Genomic DNA, 15,506 nt, shown 5'->3' with positions numbered 1-15,506 from the left:
TCCTCTATGTCCTTATCTGTTCAGGGAGCAGCAATGGCCTGGGAAAATCGTGAAGGAAGTTATTATTGGTTTTTTCAGGAGCGTTGATCTTGCTATTAGTTTTCTTTTAGGAGCTACACCTAGAATAGATGCTTCAGGGAAAAAGTAAAGAGGAACAATAGAAACATTGGTGGACCGGCAGTCTTTTATCCAGCAAACACCGGGATAAAGGTAGAAGACAGGATAAAAGAATCACAGTTAAACAGAACCAGGAAATTACAGACCACCCAAGTTGTATCTGGAAGTCAAAAGTTCCACCCAAAGACCAAGATCTTAGGCCAGCTAGTGGCCCTTGGGAGGGTTAATACCTGTGATATTCCTCAGCAGAGAAGGCTATGCTTGCATTTTATTCCCATTGGTGTGTTTTGTGTAAGATGCAGGAGATAGTGCAACCCTGAATCTGTGCAATGTGAAGTTGCTTCTCGTCTATGGGAGAGGTAGGCTGGGTTGAAGGAGATATGGTTTTAAGTGCAAGGAGATCTTGTAGTGTAGGCTTAGTTTTCTTTGGGAGTCGTATCTGCTTCAGTTTAGAGTTTGTAGCGTTGGTGTTTCTTGTCTTTAATGTCGATTTCCTTGTTACTTGTCTAATTCTTGTCCACTTCGATTAAGTATCATGGTAAAATGAAGAGATACATACATGTGGGACATGTATAACTTTTTCATCCAATTCAATTATCAGGTCACAGTTCTCTTTGATGTATTCTAGGCTCAGTTTCTTTGGGAGTCATGTCTGCTTCAGTTAAGAGTTGGCAGTGTTTGTCCTTTCTACTGTATGATGTGTTTCTGTTTGTTTGTATACCTTTTACGTCCAACTCAGTTATGAGTCACATGTATCTTTGTTTTTGTAAATATATATTTGCGGTTGGAATTGTGTCTAATACACTTTCTAGAATGTGTACAGTTGTTCAGAATTCCTGTCCTCTGGAAGCAATGTCATCCCTATTTGTATTTTGTAATTTTCTTTTTTCCTTTTATTTGGTTTTTCAGTCCAGAACATCCTTCCCTGCGGGCACGCGGGCGGTCCATGCTTGGTGGTGATAGGAAGTCTTTTAGAGATTATGCTGATGACATGCCTAAATCAAGGTTATATCTCTGTTGATCTTATAGTAATTTCTTGACATGATAATTAGATCTAGTGGTAGAAGTTTTAGTTAAGTATCCAAACTTTTGTTGCATCTCAAGGCAATAAATACACGGTAGTCATCCAGGTCTTATTACTTAACCACAGAACATGCATTGCTTCGTTATTGTTTTCTAGATTGGCTAGGTGTAAAGGTCAGTGGTGGGATTAGGAATTTTGAGTGCAATTTGTTTTGGGTCAAACTAATTATCAATATTCAATGTAGTTTTTATCTTTTTCTTTTTCCTTTTCGTTTGTCATTGGGTTGGGGTAGTGGGAAGCAGGCAATTTTGGTTACATGGTGTGTACATTAATGGCAGACAAGACGTCAGTTAGCACTGTAATTGTTGTCACATACACTGCTTATATTAAATTGCAGTGGAAATTTCTTGCATAGAATTTTAAAGTTAAACCATTCACATCAGGTTTGGTGTTGTAGAGTATGCTGAATTTTGTATCGAATACTGTCTTTTGTTAAACTTTAATCGTCTTGTATTTGATATTTCTTTCATAGCTTATTAACATATTCTCAATATATTTATATTGATACAAGACTGTTTGTCCTCAATTCTTGATTATAGTTATAGGTCTGATGGTGCATCGACATCAGAAGCGCGTAGATTAAGAAGAAGAAGCATTAGCATTACTCCTGAGATTGGTGATGACATCGTAAGGTTGATGCTTATTTCATCTTTTCCAAGAGAAGTTTTTGCTTCAATATAGATTGTTAGTCTCCATTGTGGCGAACTGATTTTCTTGCCATGTGTTAAAAGATAAAACTGATATTTTCCCCTGTATTAAATTTCGGTGCATCTGTTTGGTCTAGTTATTGGTTATACTTATACCTTCTGTGTCTCTTCTATATAGTCTCTTTATACTGTTAGGATCTGATTTGCATCTTCCGATTTTGTTTGTCAGAACATATGACCAATGTAATGTTTGGAAGGATTCTGAAAGTTATTTTATTAAGAGAACTTTTCATGATCAATTTGAAAGAGTACCAGGAGAATAAACCTGTGGATAAAAATGGGGGCTATGTAAAGGGAAGATATTTGTATTGGTTTTGTTATCAACATATGTTGTGTTAAAAAGTAAAGATGATTTCATATTTGATCCTTTGCCCATAACGTCTATATTTCCTTTTGGTATTCCTAGTTGCTTTGCAATAATTGCATGTAAGGATTATTAGGAACTTGTCACGAGGCAAAATGCTGTTAATAGTTTAATACATCTATCCAAAATTTCCTACAAAAGAGGGCAAGTAAACTTTTAAATTTAGATCATCTTTTTATATTTTCTTGAACATTTGAAACCTACAGTTGTGCTCGGTGTAAAGGATACTTATGAATCAGTGTTGATGGATTCACCTACAAGTGCATTGGAGCCATAAATATTAATCTGTCAAGCAATATTGTCTGGTTATAAAGGACCACTAGATCCTATAGGCTGCTATTAGATTTTGATCTTTGTCGGTGAGGATTTTAACATTTTTTCCCTGTAACATCATACTGCATCTTCCCCATGACTTATGACATAAGTGATTCAGAATTACTTTTGTCAAGGATAGATGGAATATGACGAGTTAGGGAGGAATTGACTGTTTATTTTGATTAAAAGCAGTAGCGCAAAATAAAGTGTTAATGGTAATAATGTAAAACTGAGCTGATAGCCTGACGGTTAATTTTGATTAAAAAGTAGTAGAATCAATTATAGATTTAAGGTATTAATGTGAAACTGAGCTGATAGACTGATACGATGGCAAAATGTTCTAATAGAACTAATTCACTTTCATGCTGTAAAACCATTATCGACTAGCTAGCTAATATGTGTTTTATTAAGCCATCTAAGAACAAATGTGAAAGATCAACAAATGTTGATTTCATATGACGGCATACATGGTGAGAACCGTGCCTAGTTCATTGGATTTCTTAAAACTAGTAGCCTTGTACCACCTTTTTAGTCCATAGTAATTTGCTTTTGCCCTTGTTTCAAATCACTGTATCGTGTTCTATTGATCGTTTTTCTCATTAAACAGTGATGATTGTCTCTGTATTACCTGGTTAATTTGCCTATGCACAGTTTGGTCATACTTTCCACCACCCATTGTTATTTGGATCAAGCTTTAAATGTTTTTTTTTTCTAATTTTTTATTTGTATATTTCTATAAATCAATAACTGGGTATCCAATCCACTACATTAGGGCTGTACGTGCGATGAATGAAACATTGAAGCAAAATCGTCTCTTAAGAGAGCAGGGAGACGAGGGGTCATTCTGCCACTCTTCAAATGATAGGAATAATCTTCAGAATAATGTATGTTTCTCTCTCTGAGTATGATACTTTTGATAAAAACATGATATCGTTTAGTTTGTATATTAGAAATTATTTCTTCTACTGTTTATGCTCATATTTGATGGATATATGATATATTTACTAGGTAACAATAAAGCGTTTGTGACACATTGAAGCTATGTGAACTGGATGTCTGTACCTGTGGTTTATTATGTATATCAACTGCTTTCTATATCTAAGTGTGTAAACTTAAGGCTTAGAATTTACTCACCTGGATGCATATAAGTTTTAAGATGTTACTATGTTTTATGGAAACTTGAGTTAGATCTTATTTATTGATCCAGTGGCTCTTTATGCTATTTTCTGGAAACTACCCTATATGTGGCAATCTCCTTATAGAGTAGGTAACTCCAAAGTGTGGTTCCATTATCAAACTATGAGATTTGTTAGGTCCCCATTCAAGCCCTCAGTGCTGAAAATAATGATGAAGAAGCCAAAAATACAGATAGTTTATACGCTGGTTTTCTCTGATATATGGTAATAAATTCAAGCTATGTAATAAATTGTTTCCTACTTGGCCAATGTTTTAAAATATTTTCCTTAGAAAGGGACTGCAAAAATTAATATTTCATATTAATGGACCACGTTTCAGACTGGAAAGACCACAAAACATTTTATTGAAGTCCATGATCCGCAGTAAACTTGTGATTTCAAGTCTTAAAAATGGTATATCTCTTTACTTCTTTCGTATGGGTACTTAGCGGATACCATGGAAAATGCGCATGTAAGATATCTGAAACTCTTGTTATTCTCCTCAAAAGGAAAGAATAAATAGAAAAATGTTAATTTGTCTTTCGTTTTTCCTTTGCAATGTCTTCAGGGCAATAAATTTAGGAAGAATTATCAAAATTTGTTTTATCTTCTTTTTTCCTTGTTTATCAAGTTGATGATAAACGCCACAAGGAGCTGTTACTTTAAAAGTATAATTTAACGTTGCTATCTTCTAAAAGAGGTAGGAAAAGTACAATCTTGATTCAAGAACCTGTGTAAAAGAAGAGATTTCAAATTTTCCTAGAGCGGTTTTAGATGAAGGGGTGAGGTGTTGTCAAATTTTCCTGGGAGCTGTGACCATCCAAAGAAATCTCACTATACAATTTGCTTATCAGATTGCATAGAGTACTTGGCTTTTATATTAGTTGCAGTATAGCAGAATTAAGGTTAAATTTGACACATAATATTATGGCAATCATGTGCCTTGCCAAATGCGCAAATTCTCTAGTGCAGAAGTGTTTCATAAGATTCTTTTTCTTATTAAAAATTTAGTATAAACTAGTGATCTCAGTGTCCTAGATTTCTCCATGACTTTAATGTACTTATTCGATTGCCATACAAACACTACTTTGATCAAGAAGATTACGGCAATCGTGTGCCTTGCCAAATGTGCAAATTTTCTAGTGCAGAAAGAATTTCATATGATTCTTTTCCTTATAGATTGCATTTTATACTTGGTTTTTCTTTGACAAATTCATTATAAACAGGATCTGAGCTTCTTAGATTTCTCCATGATTTTCATTTACTAATGGATGTCCGTACATTCACTACTTTGATCAAGAGGATTCTGGTGAAGGCCTCATTGAAGCCTGCTTATATGTTTTCTTCCTCAGGGCCAAATCAGTACTCAGAAAGCAATATCATTACCTTCATCGCCGCATCAGTATAGGAGCCAAACATCTGAGAGGGGCGGAGCTTCAGAATTCACGAGAAGTGCGGAACTGCTCTCAACATGGAACAGAATTCTTGAATCCGCCACATTTGATAACAAACCTCTTTTGCCTTACCAAGAATGGAACATTGATTTCTCAGAACTGATTGTTGGAACCCGTGTCGGAATAGGTAAGAATAACTTTTTATAACAAGCTTCACTGCTGTCTTTATTTTCTTAATCTAGCTGCTATTCCAGCTTAAATCGTTTTTTCACAAAGTTGTGATTATTTTTATATTATTTTATGGTGTACTGTGGTGCTAAGCGTGCTCCAACAGAAAATATAAAATTCCTAAATATTGTTTGCATTGAAATCTGATTCAGATATGGTAGGTAACTTTTGCTGCATGAAAAGAGTGAAATATCATAGCAGTGGTAACTCATGAAGTTGTGATTCTTTTTATATTATTTTATGATGTACTATGGTACAAAGCGTGCTCCAACAGAAAATATAAAATTCCTATATAGTGTTTGCATTGAAATCTGATTCAGATTTGGTAGGTAACTTTTGCTGCATGGAAAGGGTGAAATATCATAGCAGTGGTAACTCTTAGATTTACATCATTGTTCAAGTTCATGAACACATTAGTACATAATTCCTTTTTTTCTTTTACAAGATCAAAGATATAGTGCATTTCCTTACGGCCACCTTATGATTCGTTCTTCCCATTGAACCCAACTTTTAGGATCTCTAATCACTGGGTTGGGTGTCCTCATATAAGTAGGAGAAAAATCCTTATAATACAAAATTCCTCCATTGAAGAATATCTGATGAATGTTGCTGGTCATTTATGAAGGTCTGTACGCTTATTAAACTATAAGTAGGAGAAAAAGTCTTATAATACAAGATTCTTGCGTAGAAGAATATCTGATGAAGGTTGCTGGTCATTTATGATTTATGATGTTCTGTACGCTCATTAAAACACTATGGTAATTGCCGTGTGTTAACTTAATCGTATCCTTGAAATTTGTAAGCTTTCATAATAGAAGCAAAGATTTGGTTTCCACATAATATAATGAAACTTCACTTGTGTAGGAAAAACATCTAGTTCACCATTCTTAAATACAAAACATTGCAGTTTAACTCATGGAGTTATTTTTGGTTGCTTGTTCCATCTTTTAGGGTTCTTCGGAGAAGTCTTTCGTGGCATCTGGAATGGTACTGATGTTGCTATTAAGGTTTTTCTAGAGCAAGATCTTACTCCTGAGAACATGGAAGACTTTTGCAATGAGATATCCATTCTTAGGTATTTTCTCAGCAGCACCTTCATTGTTGTGTTCCGTTTGATTTTATATTTTTATTGCTGCATTGTTTGTTATTATTATTACTTTGTATTTTAAATACTTTCTGATGAAATCTTTATCGTTTTGTCTCTTTGTTTCCAGCCGCATTCGGCATCCGAATGGTACTACATCTAATTATGCCAGCAGTACTATTCTTTGATCGTTGCATAGATTATTACATATTTTCTAATACAGATTTCCTTTCTTTTTCTACTGATTTGAGATTGACCATAATATATGCAGTCATTTTATTTCTGGGTGCATGCACAAAGCCTCCACGCTTGTCGATGGTTACAGAATACATGGAGATGGGATCCTTGTATTATCTGATTCATTTAAGCGGTCAGAAGAAGAAGCTTAGCTGGCGAAGGAAATTAAAAATGTTGCGCGATATATGCAGGTGTGTTCAGTTTGTCCATCCATGTCTCTTTTGAGGACTTCATCTGAGATCTATATAAGTGAAAATATTATTGCTCCAAATAATTGGATAGAAGGAATTAGAAACAGGATTCATGTAGCCCATGAACATGTCATTTGCCTCACGTTTATGATTTGTTGGTCCCTACATGCTGGATCTGCTAAAAAATATAGGGTGATCATTCCAAATACTTATTTTTTTTCTTTGTTTCGAGGCGGCTCATAGATGTTTTAAGAACCCTATGATAATTTTCATATTTATATCCTTGCATCGTCTCAGCAGATGGTAGAAATGGAAAAAAAATTCCAAGTAGCATTGCAGGCTATCAGTCATGATCACCTGGTCAGTAATTGACTAAGAGATTAACTTAAGTGACATGATTGACATGATATAAGCTATGATCATAACCTCAGCTAAGAAATTTGGCATGTTGTGCGATTCCATAAAACTCGATTTTTGCGGAAGATCATTATCGTTTTCAAAATAGCACTTGTTCATTCATTTAAAACATCAAAGAAACGAAAATTTGATGTATGAATCCATTCATTATTATCATTGTAAGTAGTACAGATCACTGACTGGACTTTTTGTTGGCTAAAGGGGGTTGATGTGCATACACCGCATGAAGATAGTTCATCGCGACCTAAAGAGTGCAAATTGCCTAGTGAATAAGCATTGGACTGTGAAGATTTGTGATTTTGGGCTCTCAAGAATGATGACTGAGGCAAATATGAAGGACTCATCTTCTGCAGGAACTCCTGAATGGATGGCACCTGAGCTTATCAGAAATGAACCCTTCACAGAAAAGTGTGATATATTCAGCTTTGGGGTGATTATGTGGGAGCTCTGCACTCTAAGTAGACCTTGGGAAGGTGTACCACCGGAGAGGGTATGTTGATCAGATCTCACTCCCCGTTTTGTTCATTTAGCTTGTAGCTTCAAAGGTGAAAGGATGCAGTACTTTTAAGAAAGAATTATTTCAGTGAACTCATAGCCTTCTTGAACTCAGGTTGTTTACGCTGTTGCCAATGAGGGTTCACGGTTAGAAATTCCGGATAATCCACTGGGCAGGCTTATCTCAGGTATTGGCAATATGAAAGTTTAATCACAGTTTCATGATCTATATAAAGACCTTGATTTTGCTACTGTACATCTTATATCCAAACCCTGAACCTCTGCTCTATCTTGGATTACAGATTGTTGGACAGAGCCACATTTACGACCAACCTGTGATGAGATATTATCGCGCTTGGTAGACTGCGAATACTCGCTTTGCTGATAGTCTTGTTTCTTTATGTATAGAAAACATGGTAGAGGTGTTGCATTGTATTCTCTCGGCTTAAGGTGTATCCTGTTTACTTCAATCATTGTAAAATTTTAAGTTTGATGTTTTTTGTTTCTTAAATTTTTTTCATCCTTCACTGTGGCAACTCATGCTTTTTGTGCAATCAAAGCAAATTAGTCGGTTTACGGACTAAAGTGAGTTTCGTGGTTCATTGTTTAGCAACCGCACTAAGTGAGAACCAAAAGGTAGATTTTATTCTCATGGAAAGAAAAAGTAGATTTTATTTATTGGAAAAACGGAAATGATAAAACGAGGAATGAACTCGTTCAGAACCTCTTACATTTCTCAATTACTAACATAACCTGACTGCCTATGATTTCATACAACAACTCTTCAGTAGTTCCACTTTCAATCAAGGATTGGACGCCTGTTGAGTGCATCCTCAAAGCGACAGCACGAGTCCACCCTCATTTCTGTACTCATTTCATTTTCAGGTGCTGGGTAGTAATCCTCTCGCAGCTGAACATCCCTTAAGCTGAGGTTGAGATCTGGTCTCACAAGGAACATCATGAAATGTTCGTGAGCAGTCCCATGGATGAAAAGCTTCCGCAGGGTGATGCATTCTGCCAACAACCCAGCAGCTGGGAGCCAGAGACTCCTCTGGTTCACATCCCTGTCTTGAGGCGGCCAATAATCAAGTTCGCTGAGACTCAAGTTCCCAATTCCACTGAGAAAGAACCTCTCCCAAAGCGACAAGTCCATCTGCCCTGGGGGAGCAGTCAGTGCAAATCCCACAGTATCACCGCAGTCCAGCTTCATCTTCGACAGCTGAGGATAACGGGCTAGGCAGCTCAACCCAAATTCTCGCTGTGTGGGCTTGTGCCTTCCCCTGCAATCGCCTTCTACCCGGATCTGAACCTCCTCCAAATTGGGACAATCGTCTAGACCCACCTCTGGCAATGATGTCAGCAAGTCACCCACCTCAATCCAAAGTGAAAGGTAGTGCAGCCTTTCCCAAGTCTCATCACCCCAAAACCCATTTCCATTACCATGGCCATTCCCATTTGCATAGCCATTGGTTGGCATATAGGAACAGTCCCCATCTGATCCATACTTGCACTTCTTGCTGATCCTCTGCTCGAACGCATCACACCAACTCATGTAATCATTACCATTCTGACTCACTGCAACACCATCATTATCACCAACATCATAATCATTGACCTGATTGAGATCAAAATCCTGCGGAATCTCCCGCTGCCAGACACAATCTATGTGAAGACGTTGAATCCGATCGCGAATTGGCTCCAGAGCACGCACTGACGCCGCAGCATCCAGGTTCTTACAGCAAGATATGCTCACGTCAACCAACGTCTTCCACAACAAAGAAGCCAGCGTCCTCAACCCTTTCACTGTAATCTTCTTGCATCCATACACCTCAAACTTGGCAAGCTTACAACATCCTCTCGCAATTTCGATCAATCCCATATCCGTCAAATCGCCACAGTTCTTAATAGACAGCGACTCCAGCCCATGACAAAGAGCAATGCCGTCGAGCCGGGACCCAATCGCCGAGCACAGCCCATGGAACTGCCCAAGCTTGAGAGCTCTCAGTCTCGGACACTTGGAAGCAAGAACCTCCAAGGCTAGTCCACTATCTCTAACATTCTTGCACACATCAAGCACCAGCTCCTCCAGCAACGGAAGCCCGGAGAAGAAGTCCACCAAAGCCGCGCGCCCAATCTGAGCGTCTTCCAATGTGAAACCGTCGTCGTTTGGATCGCCGCGCGCGTTCAACAACGACGACGTGTCGATGAGGTGGACGACTCTGAGCTCCGGACAATTGGTGGAGATGGACAGAAGAGCCTCCTCCCCGACGAACCCCATGTATCTGGGATCGAACATACAAGCAACGAAGAGCTGCTGAAGCTTGGGGCACGCCACGGTGATCGATCTGATCTCGGTGGCTCTGAAACCCTCGGTAAACGACGCCGTCAGGAGATTGAGCTTAGTGAGTGACCTGGCCACGTTGGGATGGGCTTCCAGAATCGGAGGGAGGTCCTCGGTCCAGTAGTAGAATTCCGACAAGTCCAAATCGGAGAGAGCGTGGCACTGCTGGAAGAGAGGATCGAAGTCGGCGCCGAGATTCGACTGCGGGCGCTGGTGCCACCGGACGAGCTTGACGCGGCGCAAACGCGGCCAGAGACTGGCGACGATCTCGACGGTGGAGGAGGATCGGGAGTAGACGGTGAGGGAAGTGACGGAGGGGAAGGCGAGGCGGAGGCGGTGGGCGAGGAGGGCGGGGTCGGTGGAGGAGGCGGAGGGGGAGAGCAGCGCGTGGCCCCAGGGGGAGAGGAGGGAGAGGTCGAGGTCGGTGACGGAGGAGAAGCAGGTCGGGATCAGGTGGAGGTCGCGCGCGTTGCCGCGGAGCGTGAGGGAGGTGCGCGTGGTCCTCTCGAGTGTGCGGAATTTGCGGGAGACGAGGGCGACGGAGTTGCGGGTGCGGGTGTCGGAGAGCAAGGCGATGATGGTGGTGAGAATCGCCTCGGGGAGGTCGTTGATCGGAGCTGCGGCGGTCATGGTGGTTTGGATGGGGAGAGTGATGGATAGGAAGGGGGGGAATAATAATCCAGAAATGAGAGGAGAGGAGAGAGTAGAAATGGGGGTGGTGTGATTTGTCGTGGTATGGAGGCCACGTGAATACGATGTATCTTTATTGGTGTGGGGGGTGTGGTGGGGAGTGTACGCTCTGGGTGGGGCGCGTGGGAGGTGCTAAAGTCTGTGTTGATTGAGTTTGGATAAATATGGATATGGATACGGAACATTGTATGATTCTGTACTCTGCCATCTCTTCCCCCTTTCAGTTCTCACCTTCTATTCAACGATTCCACCACCAATACACTCACCTTACTCCACTGTGCAATAGAACTAAATAAATAGAACTATGAAGCTGAATTATGGTCATTTTAGAGGTATTTTTGGACGTGTCTACTCGGATTACTAACTGATCAAGAAATACATGTTCAAATAAAAATAAAATAGTTTTATCTAAAAATAATTCGCACAGTTATTGAATTTACATCAATAGGTGGTTGAACATAAGTTTCTTGAACAGTTGATGATCTCATGAACATTGGTTGTATGTATTCTTTACACAACTCAAATCAAGTTGATATGTTGCTCGACACAAACCCTAAACACCGTTTGGGCTTCAGGGACATAAGAGTCAATTGGCCCTTTATCCATTTTGCAAAATGAATATAATTGACTCGGATAATTGAATTTATGTAAATAAAAATGAGATGCTACTCATTTTAACGGTTTAGAACCATTAATTATCGTAAGCTTCTTCTTACATAAATAGCTCATTCTAACGGTTTAGAGCCATTTATGTTGGACAGAAATTATAACTCTTGTCCTTTTCTTGCTAGTAAAAAGTACACTCACTTTCGATGAAGGTATGAACGTGAAGTAGCATGTGCATTGTTTGGTACACACCAATGATGCACTGTGGATTGTGGAATGGTACAAAGATAGGGTGTGTACCATAGCATAGCTAGTGTCGTAGAACTAATTCCCATCTCACAAGTGACAAGTGTATTGAAGTGAGATTTCATAGATAGCATGATTTGTTTTTCCTTTCACCCTTTTCTTTTGGTTTGGATTACACACAGAAAAGTACAGAGGAAGTGACGCAGGTGGTGATTGCTTGGAGGGACAAGTCACAAGTCGTTTTACTACTTTTGGTGTCTTCTGGTTTATGCGGCCTTTTGTAGTTGTTTATGGACTTTTGTGACACATTGGGTGGTGCCCTGTGTCCACAAGATAAACTGCCGAAGCTTATCCATCCCTTCTTTTCTGCTAATTCATCACCATTTTTCGTTTTATACTTATCTTCAATCATTCTCCTTTTTTATTTTATTTTTCCTTCTCTTTAGATCGTGGATAATGGATTCTTTCGTAGACCTAATATTGGTTTAGGACGGGTCGGTATATTGCTCAAACCAATATTGGTATTAGACCTTATGGCCACGTTTGGGAACACAGATTAGACTGTGATAGGATATAGAGATGGATTTGATTGGTATAAGATTTGATTTTAAATGAAATCCTTAACCTTTACCGTTTGTTTGTTACAGTAGATATTGCATAGGAATGGGATACTTTCTTTTTCAGCTTTTTCAAAGAAACCAAAGCAAAATTACTGCTAAAAAAGAAAAAGCCCAAGAGACTCTGACTTCTCTTTCAACGCCTAGGATCTCTAATCTCAAACCTCGCCGCCGCTGCAACTCTTAGCCGTCATGGGCAGTACGGAGTGAAATGGAGCTGGATCTATCTCGTCACTACTTGACGCCGCTTCGATCAAAACTGGAAGAACCAGAAGAAGAGAGTCGAGATCTGAAGATCGATGATGGTAGATGAAATTCACTCTTGAAATCCCACAGTAAGTTGGTTGCAATTGCAGCGGGGCGCCGATCGAGTACTTCGTCAATTGAAACGTACACAGAGAACTATTAGAAATTGAACAGAATAGAAGAATATATCAGATGAAAAATTGATGATTTAGAAGAGGTAGTAGATGGAGGTTTGGAGGTTGAAGAGGATGGTGTCTGAAGGTTGGAGTCTTGGAGATTGAAGATGATGACGATATCTTTGCTTGAAAAACAGTGAGATAGTCGCAGTCTCGCTGAGGAAGAGAAGCTGTTGTAGTTTCGACCTTTCTCGAAACGAAGTTGGATAATTTTAATAACACCCTTTTAACAGGATTTCTAATCCCTGTCTGACAGGAATAAATTTTTTTGGTCTGACCATGTCTGGGCCTCCAAAGATAACATGTGGCCAGATAGGTAAAGTTTAATGAAATCCGGGTCCTATATCCGGTAAACACGGCCTATAGGTACCGATAGGGTAGTTTAAATTTCAGTTCTGTTGCTGGACTGACCTAATACCAATCGGTTTTGGTACGGTTGGGTATAACTCGGTACCGAAAAGGAAGAAAAAAAAATTGATAAGTTTAAATTTTCATAATGCAATACGATTATAACCTTGTCACAAGTCAATCAAATAAGAAAAAGGAACTTGATCATAACCTTGCCACAACATCATTTTCTTTCCCAATTAAATTCTCTAAGGCTCTAACCATTTTCTTAGAAAAAAAATGCAACAGACTTACAAAACTAATTCAATCACATTCTCATCTCACTGACGAGTAAATTCGGTATGAATTTGACCCATACCGAACCCGACCCGTTTGTTGTTTCTCGGTATCCGTACGGTTCGAGATTCAGAAATTCGAAGTTCTCATCCCGACTTATTTGGTTTCGATTCAGTTCAGTCAGAATCGATATCGGTTTCTCGAGGTTTGAGATTCTCCGATCAGCCGGCCTAGTCTTGTCTTTTGGGTAGAAGAGGGCGGTATATATAAGAGTTTATTTATTCAAGGGGGAAAACGTTAGGCTTACGTTTTCTAGTTCTTAATTTCTAGGGCATAACCTCTTTCATATTTTTTTTGGAGAATAAATCTTATGACTACGAACTTAATTACCATCATAGAATGCTTTAATTTATTGTCTAGATTTCAAAAAACCTCGATTGAGTTGTAGGTCACGGTAATATATAGTATTGCGACACTCAATTGCAAGTTGCACATGCTTCTACGTAGTAACGTACGTATCCACCGAATCCTTTCACGTACTGTGAGTCAAGATTGATATTCAAGTGCCAGAAAATAAGTTGTATAAGCAGATAAGCTCTACCGAGCATTCTAAGTAATGGTCACTAGCTATAACATGAGAATTACACGACAAGTCCAACTAAAATGAGCGGTCGTCTGGAATACACCAAGAATTCTAGGATCCAACGGCGCCGTCCAAGCCAGGTAAAAAAATGAAATAGTGACTGAGGGGCAGGGTTGTCAATTCTGTGGTAGAAAAGAAGAGAAATAACGGATTCAATCGAGAGTTTAGAGGCACAATATGAGATGGATGAAAGGTGAGGTCAGGTGAGAGAAGAGAGTCGTATTAGGTTGAGGGTTGGAACCCAGCAACACAACTCCATAAGCTGAATACAAGTTTGGATCGGCTAATCTCCGTTTTGTGCATGCAACCTATGTCACTGGATTTCAGGTACTACTCTTACCGCTCTTATTTTTTTACAGGACTTCCTAGCTTTGGGTTTTCCCCTCGATATCGTTGTAGTCTTCTTCAAATCTCATTCTCCGATCTGCGAGTCATCTTGTTGGTCACCAATTTGGTATCGTCATCTCTGCACGCCGACTTATGCAAATACCCTCCTACCCTTTTCACTCTACCGATTGTTTTTTTTTTTTTTTTTTTTTTTTTTGCATTTCACAGTTAACTGACAGAAAAGATTGACGGGGCTCCGACATGTGGTTTACGGTCTCCCACATCGGCAGTGCGCCGTCCAAGCCACCATGATATTGAAATAGCGGGTGTATTCCAGACAACGCCCTAAAATGAACGTAATGGAACTCAAATTAGCTAGCTGGGACTTGTCTCTCTCACCTAGCTTCATCTAATTAAATTAATTAAATTAGTAAAATGAGACAAAGCGTGCACACAAAACAATTGGTGATGGGACGCCACAAAGTCCCATGTGGTGCTGGCCTAGCTAGCTATGGCCATTCCTAGTGGGCTCAAGGTGTGCCAATTAAAGCATGGCATGGCATCTACTCCTTGACCTTCTTTTTCATGTTAACGCCGTCTCGGAGGTCTCTGGTGTTCATCCGGTAAAAGATGCGTTGTCGTCAACGCCTCAACACCTTAAGGTAGATAAATCATAGATGTCCGCACTTTAAGGGCTGTGCGGATGTCCGCCTTTGAACAGGCCTGATATATATATATATATACATATATATATATATATATAGCCCGGATCTAGAGAGGACATCCTTAAACTCTTAAAGTGAGGATGTTTTTAGTTATAGTATGTATTTTGACAATCAAAACCACTCATTCCCTAATTACTTACCCACATATGAATCCTACAAAAAATTAGTCAAAATGAAAAATGTTTAACCATTTAATTAGCACAATATTCGTTTTAATTTTATCTAACAGTCTACAATTGTTTAAGTCAATTTGAATGACCAAATCATTATGGAATTAGTTGAAATTTTGTAGACATGTTTCTTACATATGAATCTAGAGAATCAACAGTTGAGATCGTTAAGTAAAGTCATCTATTAATGAAAAATAATAGAAATCCTCAAATTCTTCAACCGAATGACCAAATGATTATGGAATTAGTTGAAATTTTGTAGACATGTTTCTTACATATGAATCTAA

General features: G+C 39.1%; 2 protein-coding genes across 2 annotated transcripts in view; one reads left to right on the top strand and one right to left on the bottom strand.

Moving 5' to 3' along the window:
- The window catches only part of LOC101308592 (serine/threonine-protein kinase EDR1-like), a 13,049-nt gene extending 4,736 nt beyond the window's left edge, over positions 1-8,313 (top strand). Inside the window, exons 7-16 of the mRNA XM_004303138.1 lie at positions 1,027-1,122; positions 1,741-1,833; positions 3,360-3,471; positions 5,115-5,343; positions 6,336-6,459; positions 6,599-6,618; positions 6,740-6,896; positions 7,515-7,803; positions 7,924-7,996; positions 8,111-8,313. Of these exons, the coding sequence (XP_004303186.1) occupies positions 1,027-1,122; positions 1,741-1,833; positions 3,360-3,471; positions 5,115-5,343; positions 6,336-6,459; positions 6,599-6,618; positions 6,740-6,896; positions 7,515-7,803; positions 7,924-7,996; positions 8,111-8,193 (1,276 nt within the window). The 3' untranslated portion in view covers positions 8,194-8,313. The remainder of the gene's footprint in view (positions 1-1,026; positions 1,123-1,740; positions 1,834-3,359; positions 3,472-5,114; positions 5,344-6,335; positions 6,460-6,598; positions 6,619-6,739; positions 6,897-7,514; positions 7,804-7,923; positions 7,997-8,110) is intronic.
- Positions 8,314-8,454: 141 nt separating this feature from the next.
- Positions 8,455-10,779, bottom strand: LOC101308298 (F-box protein ORE9-like). Its single transcript, XM_004303137.1, has 2 exons — positions 9,385-10,779; positions 8,455-9,333 (listed from the first exon to the last, which is right to left on the bottom strand). Exons 1-2 carry the CDS (start codon positions 10,777-10,779, stop codon positions 8,608-8,610), a joined length of 2,121 nt encoding a protein of 706 aa, XP_004303185.1. The 3' UTR covers positions 8,455-8,607.
- Between the last annotated feature and the right edge of the window lie 4,727 nt (positions 10,780-15,506).

This window comes from Fragaria vesca, linkage group LG6, assembly GCF_000184155.1.
Source record: "Fragaria vesca subsp. vesca linkage group LG6, FraVesHawaii_1.0, whole genome shotgun sequence".
Classification (NCBI taxonomy): domain Eukaryota; kingdom Viridiplantae; phylum Streptophyta; class Magnoliopsida; order Rosales; family Rosaceae; genus Fragaria; species Fragaria vesca.
This window is presented reverse-complemented; position numbering and strand designations above follow the sequence as displayed.